The sequence below is a fragment of the Macaca fascicularis genome, chromosome 11, assembly GCF_037993035.2.
Source record: "Macaca fascicularis isolate 582-1 chromosome 11, T2T-MFA8v1.1".
In the NCBI taxonomy this organism is placed as follows: Eukaryota; Metazoa; Chordata; class Mammalia; order Primates; family Cercopithecidae; genus Macaca; species Macaca fascicularis.
Window position 1 is genome coordinate 73,828,535 of NC_088385.1, and position 20,262 is coordinate 73,848,796.

Sequence of the window (20,262 nt, forward strand, 5' to 3'; positions counted from 1 at the left end):
ATCAATTTCTAAACAATGAGAGATGAAATTTATAAGAGCATTACATACACTACTGAATAATCTGCCTGCTATGGACTGAATGGTTTGTTCTGTTTTCTTTGTTTGTTTGTTTGCTTGTTTGAGATGAAGTCTCACACTGTCACCAAGGCTGGAGTGTAATGGCATGTTCTCGGCTCACTGCAACCTCCACCTCCCTGGTTCAGGCGATTCTCCTGCCTTAATCTCCTGAATAGCTGGGATTACAGGTGCCCACCATCATGCCTGGCAAATTGTTTGTACGTTTAGTAGAGATGGGGTTTCACCATGTTGGCCAGGCTGGTTTCGAACTCCTGACCTCAAGTGATATGCCCGCCTCGGCCTCCCAAAGTGCTGGAATTACAGGCGTGAGCCACTGTGCCTGGCTGGACTGAATGTTTATGTGGCCCCCAAATTCATACATTGAATCCCTAACCACCTGTGTGGTTGCATTTGAAGATTAAACGTCTCTAAGGAAGTAATGAAGGCTAAATGAAGTCATAAGGCTGCGCCCTGATCTGATAGGATTAGTGTCCTTAGAAGAAGAGACACCAGAGGGCTTTCACTCCCCTCCCCACTCTCTCTGCACTACACCTACCAAGAAAAGGCCATGTGAGCACACAGCAGGAAGGTAGTCATCTGCAACCCAAAGGTAAAGCCCTCTAGGAAGCTGGCCCCTTGATAATGAATTTCTAGCCTCCAAGAATGTAAAAAAAAAAAAAAAAAAAAAAAAAACTTCCGTTGTTTAAGCATATAGTATTTTACTGTGGAAACCTGGGAAGACTAGTACACAGTCCTTCCTTATTTTCTCAGTATGATCATTAGGGTCTGGGAAGGTAGGGGTCTGAGTAAATGCATTTACTGAGTATAGAGCCAATGCTACTCTCATCATTTTATATGACTGTGAGCAATAACAACAACAAAAAAAACAGGGCTACCCTTTGGTGGCAGGTATCTTATATGTATATCAGCATTCAGGCTCACTAACAAAGCCAGATGAGGTGCTTTCGCAGCAGATGCAGCACTACAGGTGTCTGATTCTAGCCTGGCAAATTTTCATTCTCATAACTAAAATTATAGGGAGAAAATGTGAAATGGTAACAAAGAAACTAAATTTATATTGCCTTGTTCAAGGTTTTCGTTTAATGAAAATGTGCTCTGCACATACTAGAAAATTATACATGTAAAAAGAAACACTTGATTTCATCTGTAAAATGTAATTCTAAAAGGCACTTTCTTTTTAGTTAACAATCCTGAAATGAAGAGGACAATGTGAAAATCCTTATGACTATCTATAACTATCTAAGTTTGATTTCATGAGGATATTAGTGTATTCCCCTCAGTGGTTTGCAACGGAATTTGTGAGTAACAGTAATAGTAGATATAAATATTAGACATCATAAGATATGAAGGAAGGAAAAAACTCACAGATTATATAACCAGAATAAACAAATAAATACCTATCACCTTCCTATGTTATTTTCTACTGTTTTATCATCATTGCATTTTTAATGTACCAACAGGTGAAAACTACAATCAGTACCTTTCTCAAATGATGAACTGTGCCTTAAAAAGACATAAATCCTAGTCATTTGTGATGTCAAACTGTATATCAGATTTTCAATTGTCTATATTCAGAAAATAAATGAAAGTGAAAAAGAAACACTGCAACAGTAAAAGGAAGAGAATTATTAATTCTACCATAAATTCACACAAGAAGTCTTGAGTATATGTAGTGATCTATTCTAAACATTTTTATGCAAAATACAGAGTACACTTTATCAATACATCAACACCTAACAGTAAATTCACACTGCAATTACACTACTGACTATGAGAAGAAATATGTCGGTTCTTGTGTTCATACGTTTGCCAATGAAATACAAAGGGCAGATTTCTAGTAAAACTATTAAGTGAGAAAAGTTTATGTGCAAGGAAGGCTAGTAGAAGGTGCTGTTCAAAACTACTTGCCAGCCTCAAGCGATGTCATCTCTAAGCTGTTTGACCATTTCTATTTCTTTCTTTGCTGATGTTCAAATCATATGGAGAAGAGTCCACCTGGCAAAGGAACAGGATTCTTCTGCTTTATCATACAGTCATCCTCCTTATCCCTGCTCCTTACAGTTTTAAGTTTTCAAGAAACTTAAAACCACTTCAGATATGGAACAGCAGAGAAAGAGAAAAAAGGGAAGGAGGAGCAAAAGATCAGATGTAGGTGTCTGATACTCTTCAAGGATTCAAAACTCCTTGATGAGTACAAAAGCAAAGAAAAACTAACATCTGTGTATCTTTGAGGGATTTAGAGAACACTGTGGCCAATGACCCTTATCACCTAGCATGAAGGTCCCCTATGTGGCACATGCCACAGTCAACATGGTATTGGACCATAGAGTGGTAATATCTGCAGAAGGTGACTAAGACAGGTGGGGTTGAGCACACCTCCCAAGATCCCACAAACTCCATCATGATTCAGAGAAAACAGTTAAGTACTCTCTGGCTACCAGGACAGATACAGAAATACTGATAGGACAAGTACCTAGAAAAGGCCTGGGTAGAAGATCGCAAACCACAAGGATCTCACAACTACACACAATGGCGAGGTTCAGGAAGTCCAAATGAGCCGCCAAGATGACATTCAAAAGATCAAATAGGAGCAGTCTCATTTCAGTGGATACCAGGGCACAACACCCAGTCACCAAATGTGCCAAGTCCAGAGCAGTAGACACAGTGAGGGTCACACAATGAATGAAATGCCCTTCACCAAGGGCAATGAGGATACTAACCTTTCCCCTTCACTCACATGTCATCTTGGGAACAAAGGAAGGGAAAACTCTTGAGAAATTAGAGAACCCAAAATGAGTTTTTAAACTAGAGACTAACGTGTTAATTGACAAGATCAAATGTTTTCCTTTTCAGTGGGAAGGCAAACTTGAAGGCAAGGTAAAAGCAGTTATGGGAAACATTATGTTTCATCTGTATATCTTAAAAGTAGTGTGTAAATTTGTAGACACACATACACACATACCCACCCTTCTGAACCATTATGTACAACCTCAGTTACATAAGTATACTCTAAACCAGTACTATTCCAAATGTGCTCTATGGACCATGCCAGTCAAGAAACTGTTTATTACCTGCCCAAGGTTACATAATTACTGAAAATGAGGGTGGGTGTTTACAAACACTATAGCAATTTGACATTGCCATATCCAAGTCTGTGACTAGCGAGTTCATCTCATTGAAGAGGATAAGAACAGGAGCAGTCAAACTTAGGTAGTGAGTTTCACCAAGTGCATGGTGCTACGGGACCCTGTATCTGCCTGTGACAGGAAAAAAACAGCCCTTCATTACAAAGAGTATAAGAAGAACAAATGCAGATCTGCATGTAGCCTAATACCACCACCACTTTCAGTGCTAATACTGGGTTTTGTATTTAGGATCACAATGGTTTGTAATAGACCAATGAGAATAGAAGACTTCACATGTAAATGATGTGTTCATGCCTAGGAAAGACAAAGTGATATCAGACTGTTAAACTAAGATTCCATCAGAGTTTGACTAGAAAAAAGTGATGTTATTACTTTCCACAGCAGCAAGTACCATATTCACACTGCAAGAGAGAATTTAGTCTCAGGCAAATAACATCAAGTCATATGAAATCAATGTTGTTGATTTGCATATAACTGATTTTGGGGGGTAGCTTTGTTTATTTTTCTTCTGTAAAATCTGTTTTGGCTTTGTAGTTGTATGAGAGCTATAAGCATCAGGAGTTTACATGTAGTTATATGTTAGTACATATTTCAGTAGTATAATAAAAACAAATGACGTTAGCCAGGCGTAGTGGCTCACATCTGTAATCTTAGCACTTTGGGAAGCCAAGGTAGGCAGATCACCTGAGGTCAGGAGTTCAAGACCAGCCTGGCCAACATGGTGAAACCCCGTCTCTACTACAAATACAAAAAAGTTAGTCAGGTGTGATGGTACAAAGCTGTAATCCCAGCTACACAGGAGGCTGAGGCAGGAGAACTTCTTGAACCCAGGAGGTGGAGGTTGCAGTGAGCTAGGAATCTCACCATTGCACTCCAGCCTGGGCAACAAGAACGAAACTCCGTCTCAAAAAAAAAAAAAAAAAAAAAAAAATGATGTTGGCAGTGGAGATCTGCAAGATATTTTTCTCCCTTCAAAAGGTTCCAAACATCATTTTAATTGAGAATAATGATCTTTTGGAATCTGGGTTGTCAGAAGCCTGGACTGAAAGAAGCAGATAAGTAACACCAGGGAGTGGCAGAGCCCACTCGGTATTTGAGCTGGACTTTTCCAGCTGCAGCCAGAAATGAGGCTGCCTTGGGTAACTGCAACATTGCATGCATTGTAACTTTGTTGCATCACTTGAGTTATTTTGTTATAAATGGGAGTCCAAAGGGGAACCTCATGTTTGAACTTCATTTTGGAAGACTAGGGATTGAAATTTTTTAATAAAAATTTCTAATTTATGAAACAGGAGTTATCCAAATAATGCCCCCATCCAGAGATGGCCTGCTAATAGACAAATGTACCTGAAGACGCTCTGTCTTTCACCAACTTCTAACCTTTGTGATATAATAACTATAATAACGTTACATTAATAGCTTTTACCTCCAAGTATAACCCCGGAAGGTCAGTATGCCAAGAATCATCCTTACTTTAGAGATGAGAAAGTCAAAGTCAAGATGGTCGGTCTATACCTAGGCCAAATAGCCAGAGGAAATGGCTGAGAGTACTTAAAAAAACTCCAGCTTTCTGATTTTGAGTATAGTATAAGAAGTATATTAAAACTTTATTCACAGAGTACTTAGTTATTTTCAGAAAATAATAAATTTAAAAACCTACCCAATTGCATTACCAGGGAAGATAAATCTAAAAAATAAATGCAGTACAACCATTCCCTCTCTTTCAGCTTAAAAACTCACGTAAAATTCTAAATTAGTTTTAGGAGATAAATGTACAGGATAATTATTTTTCCTTTAGGAGTAGGTAATATAAATTGTAAATAAATAAAAGAAGAAAGCTATTGCACAATAAGCTATCATCATGGCACAGTCTGGTAGTCCATCACTTCGGTGGTTCTTTATTTTTATATTATTCTACCACATTATGTTTACTTTCTCCCCTAAATTGATGGGGGGAGTGAGGCAATAAAAAAGGCAATATGTGATAGAAAAAAATACCAGGCTCTGTATCAAGATACTGGGTCTCAAGATACAATTCTGATTCTAACCAGTACCTGAACCAGAGATCTACACTCTTCATATTTCCTACATTTACCCGGTCACCAAGTCCATCTCCTGAGTATCTCTGCATGGCCTGAAACAGGGCAGTAGCCTCCCACCTGCTTCCCTCCCTTACAAGTCCTTCCCTTTTCAGATGTTTCCTCTATGCTGCCAAGATGAGCTTTCTAAAACAAAAATCTGATCCCGACACTCCTCTGTTGGAAGCCTATCAATTCTTTATCGCCTGCCAGATACAATCAAACTCTTTAATCTGGCATATGAAGCCCTTTCCAATCTGGCCCTTTCTAGTCTAATGCTCCCATCCAGCTCCATTCCTCGTCCCATGGGGGAAATGAATATTCATATTCTATGCTCATAAGTATGTTCATACTCTACACTCCATCCCCTTTAAGAAACCAGTCATGGTTCCCAGAATGTCTCATTTCACAATGCTTTGGAACACACCATGCTCCTTGCCTGAAATACCTTTCCTTCTATCCCCTCCCAACTCTCTAATCTCCTCCCCTTCCTTCAAGTCTTTTAACACTTGCTCTATGCCACCTCCTCTGACAGATGTCTTCAGAAACTTCTTTCTTCCCACCCACCCAGCACAATCAACCCCTCTTCTCTGTTTCCTCTGCATTAATCTATACAAGAGTAGAGAAGCTGTCCTGGAGTTATCTGTCATAGCCCATGACTCTATAACTATACTTAACAATCTCCTTTAAAATGGAAACCATTATTTTCTCATCCCATCATGGCACTTTGGCAGTTGGTACTCAATACTAACATTTGCTAAGTTTATGAAGTGTGGTCTTGGGTACATTTCTCTCTCTACACTAGATGCTTTGTTTTCATGAGGGCTGGGCTAGAATACATCAAAGACCTTGGCTGCATCAAGTTCTGTGGTTCAGTGTAGCTTTTCACAAAACATTAGACTTTTTAAAAATGCTTTATAAGGTTTCTAAAGAATAAAAATTATTGATTGATTGTTTCATCATCAGGATTTCCTAAGGTGTTAACAGACCTATATCAATATACCATTAAAATAGTAGTTGCCATTACTGAACTCCAAACCGTCTGCAAGGTACTATCATTCCTCCACATTTGTTAATTTCATTTAATCCTCACATAACATAGATGTTTCTTGTCCTCAACTTAAAGTAGAGAAAACAAGGGCTTTGAAAAGTTAAAAAGCCCCTAGAGTTAATAAGTGCCAGACTGAATTTAAACCCAATGCCATTTGGACCTCAAATACCTAATCAACCACTGTGCTGGCACTTAAGGAATCTATCTAGGATACAAGCCATATCTTCTCTGCATTCTATTCATGACCTCACTTGGTGCTTAAAGTTTAGTCACTGTTGAAATGAAAGGTGGTAAGAAATTAAATCAGGTGCTTTTAATATGCAGATATACTTGAAGATCACTAATTTTCCCATAAAGCTGATAGCACCCTTTGGCCACTGACATACCTAAACAAGTAGGTATTCTTGTTTCTTGAATAAGAAAATTTGTATGAATAGATTTTTTATATTTATATTTAAGAATCTTTTCAATTTCAGAAGAAATAAACTTCAATAAAAGATAAAACAAGAGATTCAAATCCAGCGTTTGGCTTTGCATTTGAATCGTTCTCTCTGATAGACATGTTACTTTGTATTACTATCACTCTTGTATTTTGTATTACTAGCTACTATTATAATTTAATTGAAAATAAATGAATCAAATCCTAAATGCCTTTAATAGTCAGTCATCTGCAGCATTTAATGTAACAGTTTTGAAATCCATAAGAGTCAATTCTCAAATTCTTTTACTAATATCAGTTGAAATTTCTTTTTCTTCACGAACGAAAGCAATCAGGTTGCTGTAGAAGAAAGCACTATCTGATGCCTCTTTATTTGACCACTGGGCCATCTGTTAGGTAGCCAGAGTTCAGATTTTGGCTTTAATTAAATAAAATGTTGGCAAAGGACAAATATGCAATGGCTATTAAGAATACAATCATTTCCCAGTTTTTCACAGTAAGGAAGAACACTTAATTCTTGTTAATTCCTGCCTTCATGGCAAATACGCTTTGAAAAAAAAAGGAAAAATATGCAATAATGGCAAGTCTTTGGTGGAAAAAACCCATTCACTTAAATGAGTTACTTCAAGTGTAGTCAAATAATTCAGCTTAGAAATATGTTGAGGTTCCAATCCTTATTGTTAATTAACACAACTACCTTGCAAAATCGTTGTCAAAAGTCCAAAATATACTGTAAAAGTGTTTTCCCAGTATACGTAACTAAGAAAACTCTCTAATGAATTCCTAATGAAAGATTTGATGGCAGTTTATTAGAATTTTGCCCAAAAGGGAAAAATGTTATAATGTTAATAAAATTCTATAAACTTCACCTCAGGAAATATAACTTGACTTCTTTTTAAATATCTCTTTAGAAATGAATGCCCTAAGTCTTGGCTTTATAAGTTCTGGCAAATTCATTAGCTCTCTGAACCTCAGTTTCCCCATCTGACACGGTGACGAATAATAACACTTAGCTTACAGGCATGTTATAAGGATTGCACCAAATAATGCATGGGAAACATCTAACACGGTGCCTGAAACAAAGCAGGCCCTAGATGTCTTTGCTTTCTTGTCTTTTCCCTACTTTGTTCCTTACGCAAAAGTCAAATTCCAAATTGGACTTTTTGTTAAGGAGGTTGTGGGTAGGGTCACCAGATCTCCTCATGATATGGGTGGTATGGGAAATGAACCAGGCCAAGGTTGTAGTAAAGGTCTACTCCTTAAGTTCCCTGTGCTTTCTCATAGATATTTTATAAAAGCTCTTTATTTATATCTAAAGTGATCCAAATATCCACAAAAAATAAAATAAGAAAAAACTAGCCAGCCATGGTGGTACATGCCTGTAGTCCCAGCTACTTGGGAGGCTGAGGCAGGAGGATCTCTTGAGCCCAGGAGGTACAGGCTACGGTGTGCAGTGATTGCACCACTGCACCCCAGCCTGGGTGACAGAGCAAGACCCTGACAAGAAATAATAATTTCTAAAAGAGAAATCCAAAGAGAAGTTCTCAGTTTCCTCTGCAGACCTCCAAAACTTGTAAGAAGAACAAAAAGGCAAAGGGGTGAAGTGCTATAAAAAATGCATGTGTTTTCCCCTGGTGAATGTATATGTTAGTGTGAAATGCCCTTAACACATCTATATAATTAAGTTTTTTATATATATGTGTTAAATCTAAATATAAAAGCAAAGGAAATGAGAAAATACAAATTAATATTTTTCTCTTTTCCTCAATAATAAAAATATCAAGAAGTATGTTTGCAGAAACAGATAAATAATCTTTCCAAGCATTATATTTGATTTTCTATCCTAACTATACATTATTAAACACAATAAACGTTTACTAATCAAAGCCACACAAGTAAGAAAGGTATGGTACAGGCAAAAGAAAAGCATCCTTAATTACAGAAGCATTTATCTCTTTATACTAAGAATTTTCTCAACAACCGCATTCCTATTACACATGATCAGCTAATAAGCAGATGTAAAACGACGAATACGTTACTTAATTTAATTTGACTGGAAGAGATATTAAACAGGACAGTTTTCAGAAACATTTCTCTTCTCCTAAAACACTTACCCCAAAGTGTATTAAGTGGCTTCTAAATGGATTGGGTTTAGCAGATCAGGCAGAAAATCAGGGGTAGTGGGGAGGATGGAGAAATGTGTTCTGAATTTTAATAGTATGTCAGCGTACATCAGTAAGTCTTAACATGTCATTTTCGAAGTGACTGCATTTACTGCAACAAGCCATATGTTACAGTTTCTCTGCTCAGCATTACATGCCATAGCAATAACTTACTTAATATCATTTTGACACAGGCCTTCAAGATGAACCCAAGTTATGAATGGTTTATGTAGATATGGCATGAAATTATATAGAACAGCCAAGCCTCTTTTTGTACGTGAATTGAGATTGGTATTTTTTTTCTTTTTTGGGAATAAGGTTAAGATACATACTCCTTCAAATATGTGGTCCTCAAAGAAGCTAGCATCTTGTATTAATTTGCATTACACCTCAAGAAGAGATTTTACTAAATAAAATCTACATGAAAAAAATGTTACGCTAGAGTAGTCTCCATAATGGGTTTTAGAATGTTTACATGTAGATTGGCGTTGTGGGGAATGTGGAAAGAGCAGTGGTTTAGATGAGCACAACCAACCTTAGAATTTAATAGTAAGATATTAGAAATTGACCTTTTGGTTAATGTTAACCCAAGACAAAATTTAAAATGTATTTGTTCCATGTTCATTATCTTCCTGACCAACCTGACAGTTTAATCTTTTTGTGTATATTTAGAAGAATCCAATTCAACGTTATTTGAATCACTTAGAATTTCAAGGGTCAAGGGAAAAGCTTAACACAATCTGACCTGAAATACAAATAGAAAACATCCCTCATCTCTTTACACTAAATTCATCCAAAAGGATAAGCCAAGCTCAAACAATGTCCTCTGATATATGCATTAAAAGTCACATAGGCAGCTCAGTTTATTTAAATATATATTTAATATATGTATATATATGTGTGTGTGTATATATATACACACACACACACGATTGAAACAAAAACACCAGTTGGACAGGAAATTGTGAAAGAAACAAAATCATATATTTGTCCATTCCAAAAGAAGCAGGACTTCAAAAAGAAATGCTACAACCAAACAAACAAAAATAAATACTAATTATTTAGAAAAGCATCTCATAACTAAAGTGAGAAAGAAGAAACCTTTAAAGTGAAAAAAAGCAAAAAGTAAGAAACATTTCCTGTTTTCTCCTATTGGGGGAGATAAGGCAGAACACTCAATTTCTTACTCAGATTTTTATGCTCTGAGGAATTTCAGTCTTATCTCCACCAAGCAGATTAGACAATCATCTTTCAATGTTACCATATATTTCCAAAAGACATACAAGTACATTTTGTCACAATCCGAAAATCTACCCACTTCGGCATTCTGATAAAACTTGTCGGAAGCATGATGATTTTTTTTAAGCAAACTGATACATTTAATGCCAAGTACATTGTGACATTTAGTTGATAGGACAGTCACTCCATGCTTGGCAGAATGCTTTCATGTAGTGCTTTTACCTGGTTATAAATTATTGGTACTGCTATTTGCAAGTTTAAAGATATGATTTACTAAAGGGAGAAGCAGAAGCATTCCCAAAGCAGGGGTGCCTTTTGAATGGGTAAACGTAAGGTCACCTGCCAGAAAGTGTGCTGGAAAATGAATGCACATATCTAATAAGGAAGTGCTTAAAAAGGGATGAATTCCCTGAGTCATTAAACAGGATACAAACCAAAGACAGGTTGTGCCACCTAGAGAAAAACTGGAAATTGTACATTGGTTCTTCAGTAGTAAGTGTTATTCAAACGCTTGAAACTTTTAGTATGCCCAATAACCAAGCCACCATCCATACCAGCTCACCAAACTGCTGGATTAAACCCCCTTGACAACTCTGCCTTCTCCACACACCAGACTGGCCTCCTCCTGCTTTCCTCGCCCACGTACCCACGCTGCGCCACTTAACCTCAGCACTGGCTGTTTGCCACAGCCCATGCAGCCCCTGCATCCTGAAACCTATCCAATTCTAAAGCACCTTCCTCGAAGCCAGGACAGGACAGGGTAGAAGAAGCAAAGGGATAAACCCTGGTGGACCTTGCCAGCCAGCGTTCCTCTGGATGCTAGCAGAGCCACCGTGCACACACCCCTCTAGCCCCATGGGGCCTGTATGGGAAATTCTGGTGCACTCAGTACATCATATCCAGGTTACCAAGCTGAACTCCCTGGCCAACCTCTGCACAATCCAAACACCATGAAATGACCTCAACAGAACCAAACCTTTAAGGTGCAAAAGGCTCTTCAACTTTCCTCTCCGCAAGTCACTTAAAAGCAAAGTGTACAGCACACTTGTCAAGCTGAAGCACAAAAGGTCTGCAAGGCACCAGGCACAGAGAGCCGCCTTTTGCAAAGAAAATAGACAGTAATTACGAAAAGCCCGCAGTCCTGCGGTATTAAACTGACAGAGGGGACTGCGCTGGGGCATAACTCATCTCCAAGCAGTCACTCCCAGCCCCAGACCCTGAGCGAGGGGACAACCTTTTCCCTCTTCTCTCCCCCTCCACAGACCTGCGGCAGCGCCCCCCTTGCCTCCCCCACGCTTTTCCTTCTCCTCCTCCTCCTTCTTTATGAATATCCAGCAACTTTGGGTTGGCAATGCCGTCGCAGCCCAGCCAGAGTCGGGGACAGCGCGAGGGTGGCCGCAGGAGGTGGAGGAAAGTTTGAAAAGTCACTTAAAGCACTGCAGGAACCCCCCTCCCTGTCCACCATCACCCCCAAGCACCCACCCCACAGACGGCGGCTCGGAGCTCCACGTGCGAGCGGGCCCTGCAGAAGCTGGAGTTTCCCCTACATCCTCGCCAGAAAAAAATCTTTCCCCAAGCGAAAAGTTCCCTGCTGCAGCACCACCCCTCTCCCCCTGCCCCTCCAGCCCGCCCCAACCCACCCCCCCACCAAAAAAAACAAACAAACAAAAAAAAAAAAGAATCAGAGTTCGCAAGACGCCACCTGGATTCGCCCGCGGGCCCTGAAGGAGCGGCGCCCCTCCCCCGTTGGCGGGTGGACGGGTCGGGAGGGAGCCGGGGAGAGGGAGGCACCGGGCGGCCCCGGCCCGGACCCCTTCCCTCCCTCCCCGGCCCCGCCGCCTAGCTCACCTCTCTCCTGCTCCTCTGCCTGCAAGCAGATGGGGATATTCTTCTTCCAGCCGGGCATGGTGTCGCTCCCTGCGCTCGCTCTTGGGCTCGCTCTCTCTCGCTGGCTCCCTTTCTCCGGGGCTCGCCGCGCCTCCTCGCTCGTCCTCTTGGGTAGCCGCGCCGGGGCTGTTCAGCGGAGCTGGGGCGCCGAGGCGGCTCCCGGGCACATCGAGGCGGCGCCGTGCGCCCAGCGCTCCCCTCAAACTCGCCGGCGGCTCCGGGCGGCGGCGGCGGCGGCGGCGGCGGCGGCCGGGCCGGGCCGGGCCCCGCCGGGCAGGTCTGGGGGCTGCAGCGGCGGCTGCCGCTGTGTGGCCGGGAGGTTGGGCCGGGCCGGGGGCGGAGGGCCGGTGCAGGCCGAGAGCTGGGGGCTGCGGAGCCCCCGGGAGTGGGCGCCGGCGAGAGGAGTGGGCTGGCGCCGCCGCCTCTTTCCCCTCCTCCTCCTTCTTCCCCTTCCTTGTCTCTCCGCCGCCAGCAGGTGGGACTCGGAGCCGCCGCCGCACAAAGCTCCTCCGGCAGCAGGACTGAGGTTGCGGGCTCCCTGGGCGCCTCTCGGCGGAGCCTCCCCCGAGACGCGCGCGAGGCTGAGCGGGCACGGAGGGGGCGCGCGCGCTCACACCCTCCGCGCCCCAGGCGGCCTGCGAGGCGCGCCCGGCCTGCCAGGTACCGAGCCTGGCACCGAGCCGCTGTTGCGGAGCCCACGCCGCTCCACCGCGGCCGCCACTCCCTCCCCGCCTTCCTCCCAGAGCCCAAACTGGCGGCTCCTCTGGCTTAGGCGACGACCTCGATGGAGTAAGGGGCAGTGTCCTTCCCTCTAGTCCCTCCTCCGCGCCGCTCTCCCTACGCCCTGGCTGTCGCCCCCTCCCCCAAGTTGAGACTTGCAGCTACGGATTTGCTAACTTCGCCCTCAACTGAGGGAAATAGCAACTTTTGGGATGGTCAGCGCTGGTCCCAGGAATACGTTTCCTGGCAGTGTGGGAAGAGCGTGAATGGAGACTCTCTTTTGTTTTAAATGATGCAGGGAGACCTTGGCTGAGTGAATATGTAATCGCTGTCTTCAAGCATAGGAAGGGTTTTATGATCAGGTTTTATGATTAGTTTCTTCCCCTTGTCATAGGTTCATAGAAAATCGGTGGAAAAATGAGTCAGGTGGGAGGGAGCCAGCTTTGTGATACAGCCTGGAAGATTCTGCCCAGACATGGGGCTCTTGCTTGTGCTTTCAAAACGGTAATGCTAGGAGGGGTTCCTGACAGTGTTCCAGGTGTCACTCGGTGACTGTCCTGTGGAGTATGACATCTGCCTCTGCCTCAAGCCTGGGGGCTGGCTAGAAAATACCTGTCTCTCCCTCCAGAGTATCTGATGTGGACCGAAGAATTTAGGGCCCCTGGGGCTGAACTACTGGTTTGTGGTTGTTGGGGCCCAACCACTGCACTGCTATGAATGACTCGGTGTCCTGCAGTTTATTTTGGCCTCTGAAGGAACTGCAGTTTGCTCTCCCGAATTGAGGACATTGGCTCACACTGGCCTTCTCTCCCTCTCCTCTTGGAAACATAGTAATACTGCCAGAGAAATGCATTAACTAGAAAAGGCTGAAAGAATCTTCTTTTCCTCTGCCACTGCATAAGCGGTCTTATCGGGTGAGGACGTTTGCCTCTGCTGCTGGCCTGGGTGGCTGTCTGTCATTACAGAACTACCCAGCTGCCAAAGCAAATGGCTCTCTCTCCTAAGCAATGGAGAGACTCGGGTCCAGAAGCTTCAAGGATAGAGGAACTGAAGGGCTAAATGAAGGGCAGAGTCAAACCATCCCAGGGGGTTATCAGTAGAAATCCCGTCTGAGCTGTTCAAATCTTCTTTCCAGACTCTTTGAAAAGTAAAATCCAGAAAATCAATATGAACATCACACCTGTCGCCTTTAAATGGCCCACCCTTCATCCTAAAATGAACAAGACTCCTTGGGTGCTTTAGTCTGCTCCTAACCTCGTTTCAAGGTCTAGTCCTGCCAATTTTATGTAGAGAAAGGCATTTGCCATTGATTCCCCCAAGGGACAAGGCCAATCAGGCCATAACCAAGACATTTGATGTATGTATACAAGCAAAGACCTAGCTTTTGACAACAAAGAAATGACCACAACATTTTACAGCAGCTTATATAACATTTATATGTCCGTAGTGGGTCTAACAAGCATCATTCTGGAAAAGCCACGCAATAAACGCCTTGTGTGGACCAAATCATACTCATACAGTTACAGTGCAATCAGCACTTGTCCTGCCAAGATGAGTGATGGATTATAGTGGAGAGGAAGTTCCAGCTTACACCTGTTAATAGTATTTTAAGTCACATAGGCAAAATTCCTATGATGTGATAGACTCTGGGCTAAAAGCTAAGGATACAAAAAGAAAATTAGGCCCAGTGTGATGGCTCATGCCTGTAATCCCAACACTTTGGGGGGCCAAGGCAGGACAATCACTGAAATCCAGGAGTTTGAGATCAGCCTGAGCAACATGGTGAGATCCTATCTCTACCAAAAGAAAAAGAAAAAATAATAATTAATTAGCCAGGCATGGTGATGCACATCTGTGATCCCAGCTACTCAAGAGGCTGAGGTGGGAGGATCACTCGGGCCCGGTGAGCTGTGATTGTACTATTGCATTCCAGCCTAGGCAACAAAGCTGGACCCTCTCTTAAAAAAAAAAAAAAAAAAATTATAGTTTAATAGGGAAGATCAAGTTAATGCATTCTTCTGTGTGTAAGAGTCAGATATTATTATATGGATTATACAAGTGAGATTAGTTAAAGAACCTCTTAAGGATAGATTCGTATCCTTCCCACCACGAAATACTTATTGTCTAAACACTTGTTCACCAACATCCAGTGTCTTGTATCATCATTGTACGTATGCCTAAGTTATCAACTAGGCCCTGAGCTCTCTCAAGGGGAACCATGGCTTACCCCTCTGCATCCCCAGAGCCAGGGACAGTAAGCAATCATTGTTAGTTGATGATGATGGTATTTAACCTCGCTTGAGCTACACATAGCACATCACCACAGGGAAATAGCCCCTTAATGAATCCTTTTCATGATACTGTTGAGATCACTTTATAATATCAGACCAGAAAAAAGAATGAAATCACTGAACTAAAAATGCCATTTGACCCAGTAATCCCATTACTGGGTATGTACCCAAAGGATTATAACTCATTCTACTGTAAAGACACATGCACACATATGTTTATTACGGCACTATTCACAATAGAAAAGACTTGGAACCAACTCAAATGTCCATCAATAACAGACTGGATAAAGGAAATGTGGCACATATACCCCATGGAATACTATGCAGTCATAAAAAAGGATGAGTTCATGTCCTTTGCAGGGAAATGGATGAAGCTGGAAACCATCATTCTCAGCAAACTATCACAAGAACAGAAAACCAAGCACCTCATGTTCTCACTCGTAAGTGGGAGTTGAACAATGAGAACACATGGACATGAGGGGAGCACCACACACTGGGGCCTGTTGGGGATGGGGGCCTAGGGGATGGATAACATTAGGAGAAATACCTAATGTAGGTGATGGGTTGATGGGTGCAGCAAACCACCATGCCACATGTATACCTATGTGACAAAACTGCACATTCTGCACATGTACCCCAGAACTTAAACGTATAATAAAAAAAGAAAAAAGAACTTAGTCTGAAATACTTGGTTTCATTGTCTAAAATCATCTTATGTTCAAAGCACCATTTATAAAAAATCTATTCCAAGGAAATTATAGCACTATTTGGAGCTTTATGAGGAAGATATCTACCAGCCAGTAGGACATAAGATATATTATTTTTCTCCTTTACTAAATTTGAAAATCAATGTCCTTTAAAGACTGAAGCTACAACTACAGCCACTGTTTATAGACATCATCTCACTTATATTAAGAATTTGTGGTCCTTATTTGAACATAAATTCTTCCTAGTTATTTGTGTAGCTCGAAAGGTTTTGCAGCCTGGGTTTATAGAATTCAAAATTTAGTTTAATTTCTTTTACCTTAACCAGTGTGCATAGTTGATTGTGTAGGCCAAGAGACCTACTCTTAAATGTGGCCTCACTTGATCTCCTTTTCAATGTAAAATTTTCAAAATAAAGGGGCAAGAAGACATAATCTCTTACTCCTAGTACCTCCCTCACCTGGTAGGAAAGAAAAGAAAAAAAAAAAAACAACCCTGTAAACTAAAAGCTTTAATTTTATTGTTTGATCATCTTTTTCAAGCTTGCATGGATACGTTCAGTCTATTGAAGAGCTGAAAATGTGTTTGATGGAGAGAAAGAGCAACTTCCCTTTCATTTCCTTTGTACTCTGACAACTGAGCTTCCAATCTCCTGCTCACAGGGCTTTCATACTAACAGAGTGTTATGACTTCTTGGGACTGAATTTCATGAGTTTGAGGAGTCCCACAGGAGAAGTAAAATCCCAGCTGTTATTTTGGATTTGCTCCATGGCCTAAAAACATCCACAATATATTTTTTAAAATCGTGCGTTGACTTTTTATGAACACACACACTGCATACTAAGCAGGCACCTGAAATTTTCAATAGTGCTACCAAAAAACAGCACTTATTTTCCATTGCATACAGTGAATTTGAAAATTCTTTTAACACCTGATATGCACTCCTAGTGGGTATCTGTGGATTCAGTTTTACCTGACAAATCCTCTTTCAACATTCAAAATGAAAGAAACTTCCTTGGATAGTTTATCATCTTGGGGAAAAAATACAGAGAGGATAAAACAAAGAGAATGAATTCAAGTTGTTTTTACTTTAAAATCTTCACTTAGGAGAACGTAATGGGAGAGAGACGAAACATGGGAAAAGCAGCAGCTCTAACATAAATAATTTAAGTAAGGTGTGTTTGAAAGCAAACAGGAAGTTCACCTAGGAAAAATATTAGAGTGTATTTTTAAAAATGACAATATAGGGCACTGCAACTGGGGCCAGAGAGATTGTGATGGTTGATTTCATGTGTCAACTTCACTGATCCAGCAGACACCCAGGGATTTGGTCAAACATTATTTTTCGTGGGTCTGTGTGGGTGTTTGGGGTAAACGTATCAGTCACATCAGTAGACGGAGTAAAATAGATGGCCCTACCCAATGTTGGATGGGCAGTGGGCCTCATCCAATCAGTTGAAGGCCTAAGTAGAACAAAAGGATTGACCCTCCTCCAAGTAAAAGAGGATTCCTCCTGCCTGATAGGGTCATATGCTTTATCATGCATTCAGACATGAACTGACACATCGGTTTTTCCCGGATCTCACACCTGTTGCCTTTGGACTGGAGCTACTCCATTGGCACTCTTGGTTCTCAGTCCTTTGGGATCAGACTGGAAATGCAGTATCAGCTCTCCTGGGTCTTTAGCTTGCCCACTCACCCTGCAGAGCTTGAGGTTTGTCAGCCTCCCTAATCATGTGGGCCAATTCCTTATAATAAATTCCTTTCCATATTTATATGCATCCTTTGGGTTCTGTTTCTTTGGATAACCATAATATGGAGACCTAAGTTCAAATCTTGGTTATACCACACACTAGCTCTGTGACCCTGGGCAAGTCTAACTCCATGTCACCCATGTTCGAAATGTAATACCTACATGGAAATGCTGTGGGAAGGATTAAATGAGCTAATATAAGTGGGGTACTTAGCACAGCACCTGATGTGCAGCTAATTATAGATAGACAAAAATTAACACATTGTTTTAAAAAAGTTATGCAGAGTAGATTCTTGGGATTCATGAGCTTCTAAAAATACAAGAACTCCCTAAAATTGTATGCAAAATTTTCTGTGTCTTTTTATGATCCCCCCAATACGAACACACACACACACACACACACACACACACACAAACTTGGGGATAAAAGAAATTCATAGCTTTCATCAAGTTCTCAAAGAAATACTTAATCCAGAAAAAAAAAAAAGTGAAGGTTTCTGGTAAGCATGAGAGGAAGACTCCATAATATACAATTAACTTTGGGTTCTGCTAAAGAAAGAAAAGGATTAATCCTAAATAAATTCACATTCCTAATTGAACCTTAGGATTACTGACACTCAAACTCTCCACTGTCTCTTTGCCTTTGCATTCAAACTTTTCAGAAAGTCAACTATACCCCTGACATCCAAGTTTTCAACTCTTGATTCACACCTAAACTAACTGCAGTTTCTCTCTGCAAAGGAATTGTCATCATTGCAGGTCCCTGGGGCAAAAACCTGAGGAACATTTTGACTCAGTCCCACATCCCCAGTTGGCTATCAAATTCTTTCAAATCTACTTTTGAAATAATTTTGGAATCTCTCTCCTTCTTTTCCAGGCATTGCCCTGATTATTGACCTTATCTTTCTTGGACAATCCTGATGGCCTCCTCCAGGTTCACTTCTTCAGTCTATTCTTACTCCAAAGTGCACTGCAGTCAATCTTATTGTTGTTGTACTTGTTTTCCTTTAGGTAAAATGACCATCCATTTTCTGCTGTCTTCAAGTCTTCCAAGAATTCCTCATACCTATTCTGTCTTCTGCCACAATTATTGTGGACGAGCACACACATGTCCTTCCTTCCTTCCTTGAACTGTCCCTAATATCCCCTTAAATACTCTACCCAGTATTACTTCCATTCCCTAAACATATCATGTGTTTCTACACTTTATACCTTTGCTCATTAGGACTAAAATAAGTTGAGTGCCTGAGGCTAAGAGAAATTGCCTTACAACTAATACGTGCTGGAGCCAGAATTTGAGTCCAGGGTGTTGGACTCTAAAGTTTGTCTTTCCACCCCACATTGAACTACTCACTTGCATTTCTCCCCAACAAACTTTTATTTCTACACAACAAACTTATTCTACCTCTTCTTTGCATCTTGATTTCACCCGTTTCCCCTACCCCCTGCACTACCATGTCCTTGTTTATAGCATCTGAGCGAATCTTATGCATAAATCTGGTCTATCTTACTATTCTCTAAGCTCTATAGGAAAGTATGTAGTAAGTAACCTGATTCTGGATTCAGACAGCCTAGGTTCAAATCTCAAATTCTCCATCTGAGTGATCCTGGGCTTCTCCCTGCCTTTGTCTCCTTATCTGTAAAATGGGGCTAGTAATAGGACCAATCTCATATCATTTTGGGTGGATTAGATGAGTTAGTGCATGCAAACATTTAGACCCAAGTCTGATGCATAAAGAGAATCCAATAAATTTGACATATTATTATAGGGCCAGGAATGTGCCTTATGTACCTTCGTATTATCACAGGCATTAAGCATTGCACCTTATACATAGTGTGTGCCCAGTGCATGCTTGCTGAAAGGATGAATATTAAAAATAGTTTTAATTTCCTACATAAACCTCCTGTGATCAGAAAGACTTGGCCCATAAATATACAAGAGATGGAAATCTTGCTTATTACACCAAGGCCTGACAATATTTCTAAAAGAAACCTTTTAGGTCAGAATGGAGAGCAATGACTTCATTATCCTCAACAAGAGCAAAAATGACTAATTGAATAGAAGACTAGACATAAATAAGCATTTCATCAGGAAAATTAAATAGAAGGCGCCTACCTTCATGACAAAAAGCTGCTAATAATAAATTCAGGTTTAGTCCCTTGAGTATCTAAAAAAATTAGAGCAATGAAGTGATTAAGAAAACTGACTTCAGAGGAAAATTAAGGTGGCTGGCTATATCTAGTATAGACTGAGGAAGCAATGACTAAGAGCTTTCTTGGTGGAAATTCATAGGATCATTAAAGGAGTAAATACCAAACAGGGAAAGGAATTATTTATCATGTTGGAGGTGATAAAAATAAAGGAAGAAATGAAAGGAAAGTGTAAGCTGGTCAAGAGGCAAGATTTAATTTGTATATATGCTGAGGAGTAGTGAAAACTACTGGTTAGAAAATATTGTGTGCCTACATAGTCTACTAGTCATTGGTTGATTCAAACATTTCAGTTAGCAATCTGGCAATATATAGAAATTGCAAACCACATATCATTTTACCTAGGCTGAACCAGGCGGATCACGAGGTCAGGAGATTGAGATCATCCTGGCCAACATGGTGAAGCCCTGTCTCTACTAAAAATACAAAAAATGACTGGGCGTGGTGGTGCACGCCTGTAGTCCCAGCCACTTGGGAGGCTAAGGCAGAAGAATTGCTTGAA

General features: G+C 41.2%; 1 protein-coding gene across 4 annotated transcripts in view; it reads right to left on the reverse strand.

The window, feature by feature from the left end:
- Positions 1–12,331, reverse strand: part of GRIP1 (glutamate receptor interacting protein 1) — a 711,077-nt gene extending 698,746 nt beyond the window's left edge. For 2 of the 4 annotated variants that reach the window (XM_045366606.3, XM_045366605.3), the window contains exon 1: positions 12,042–12,331. In XM_045366606.3, the coding sequence (XP_045222541.2) occupies positions 12,042–12,099 (58 nt within the window). In that variant the 5' untranslated portion in view covers positions 12,100–12,331. The remainder of the gene's footprint in view (positions 1–12,041) is intronic. The other 2 variants (XM_045366600.3, XM_045366596.3) reach the window with 1 other exon arrangement.
- Between the last annotated feature and the right edge of the window lie 7,931 nt (positions 12,332–20,262).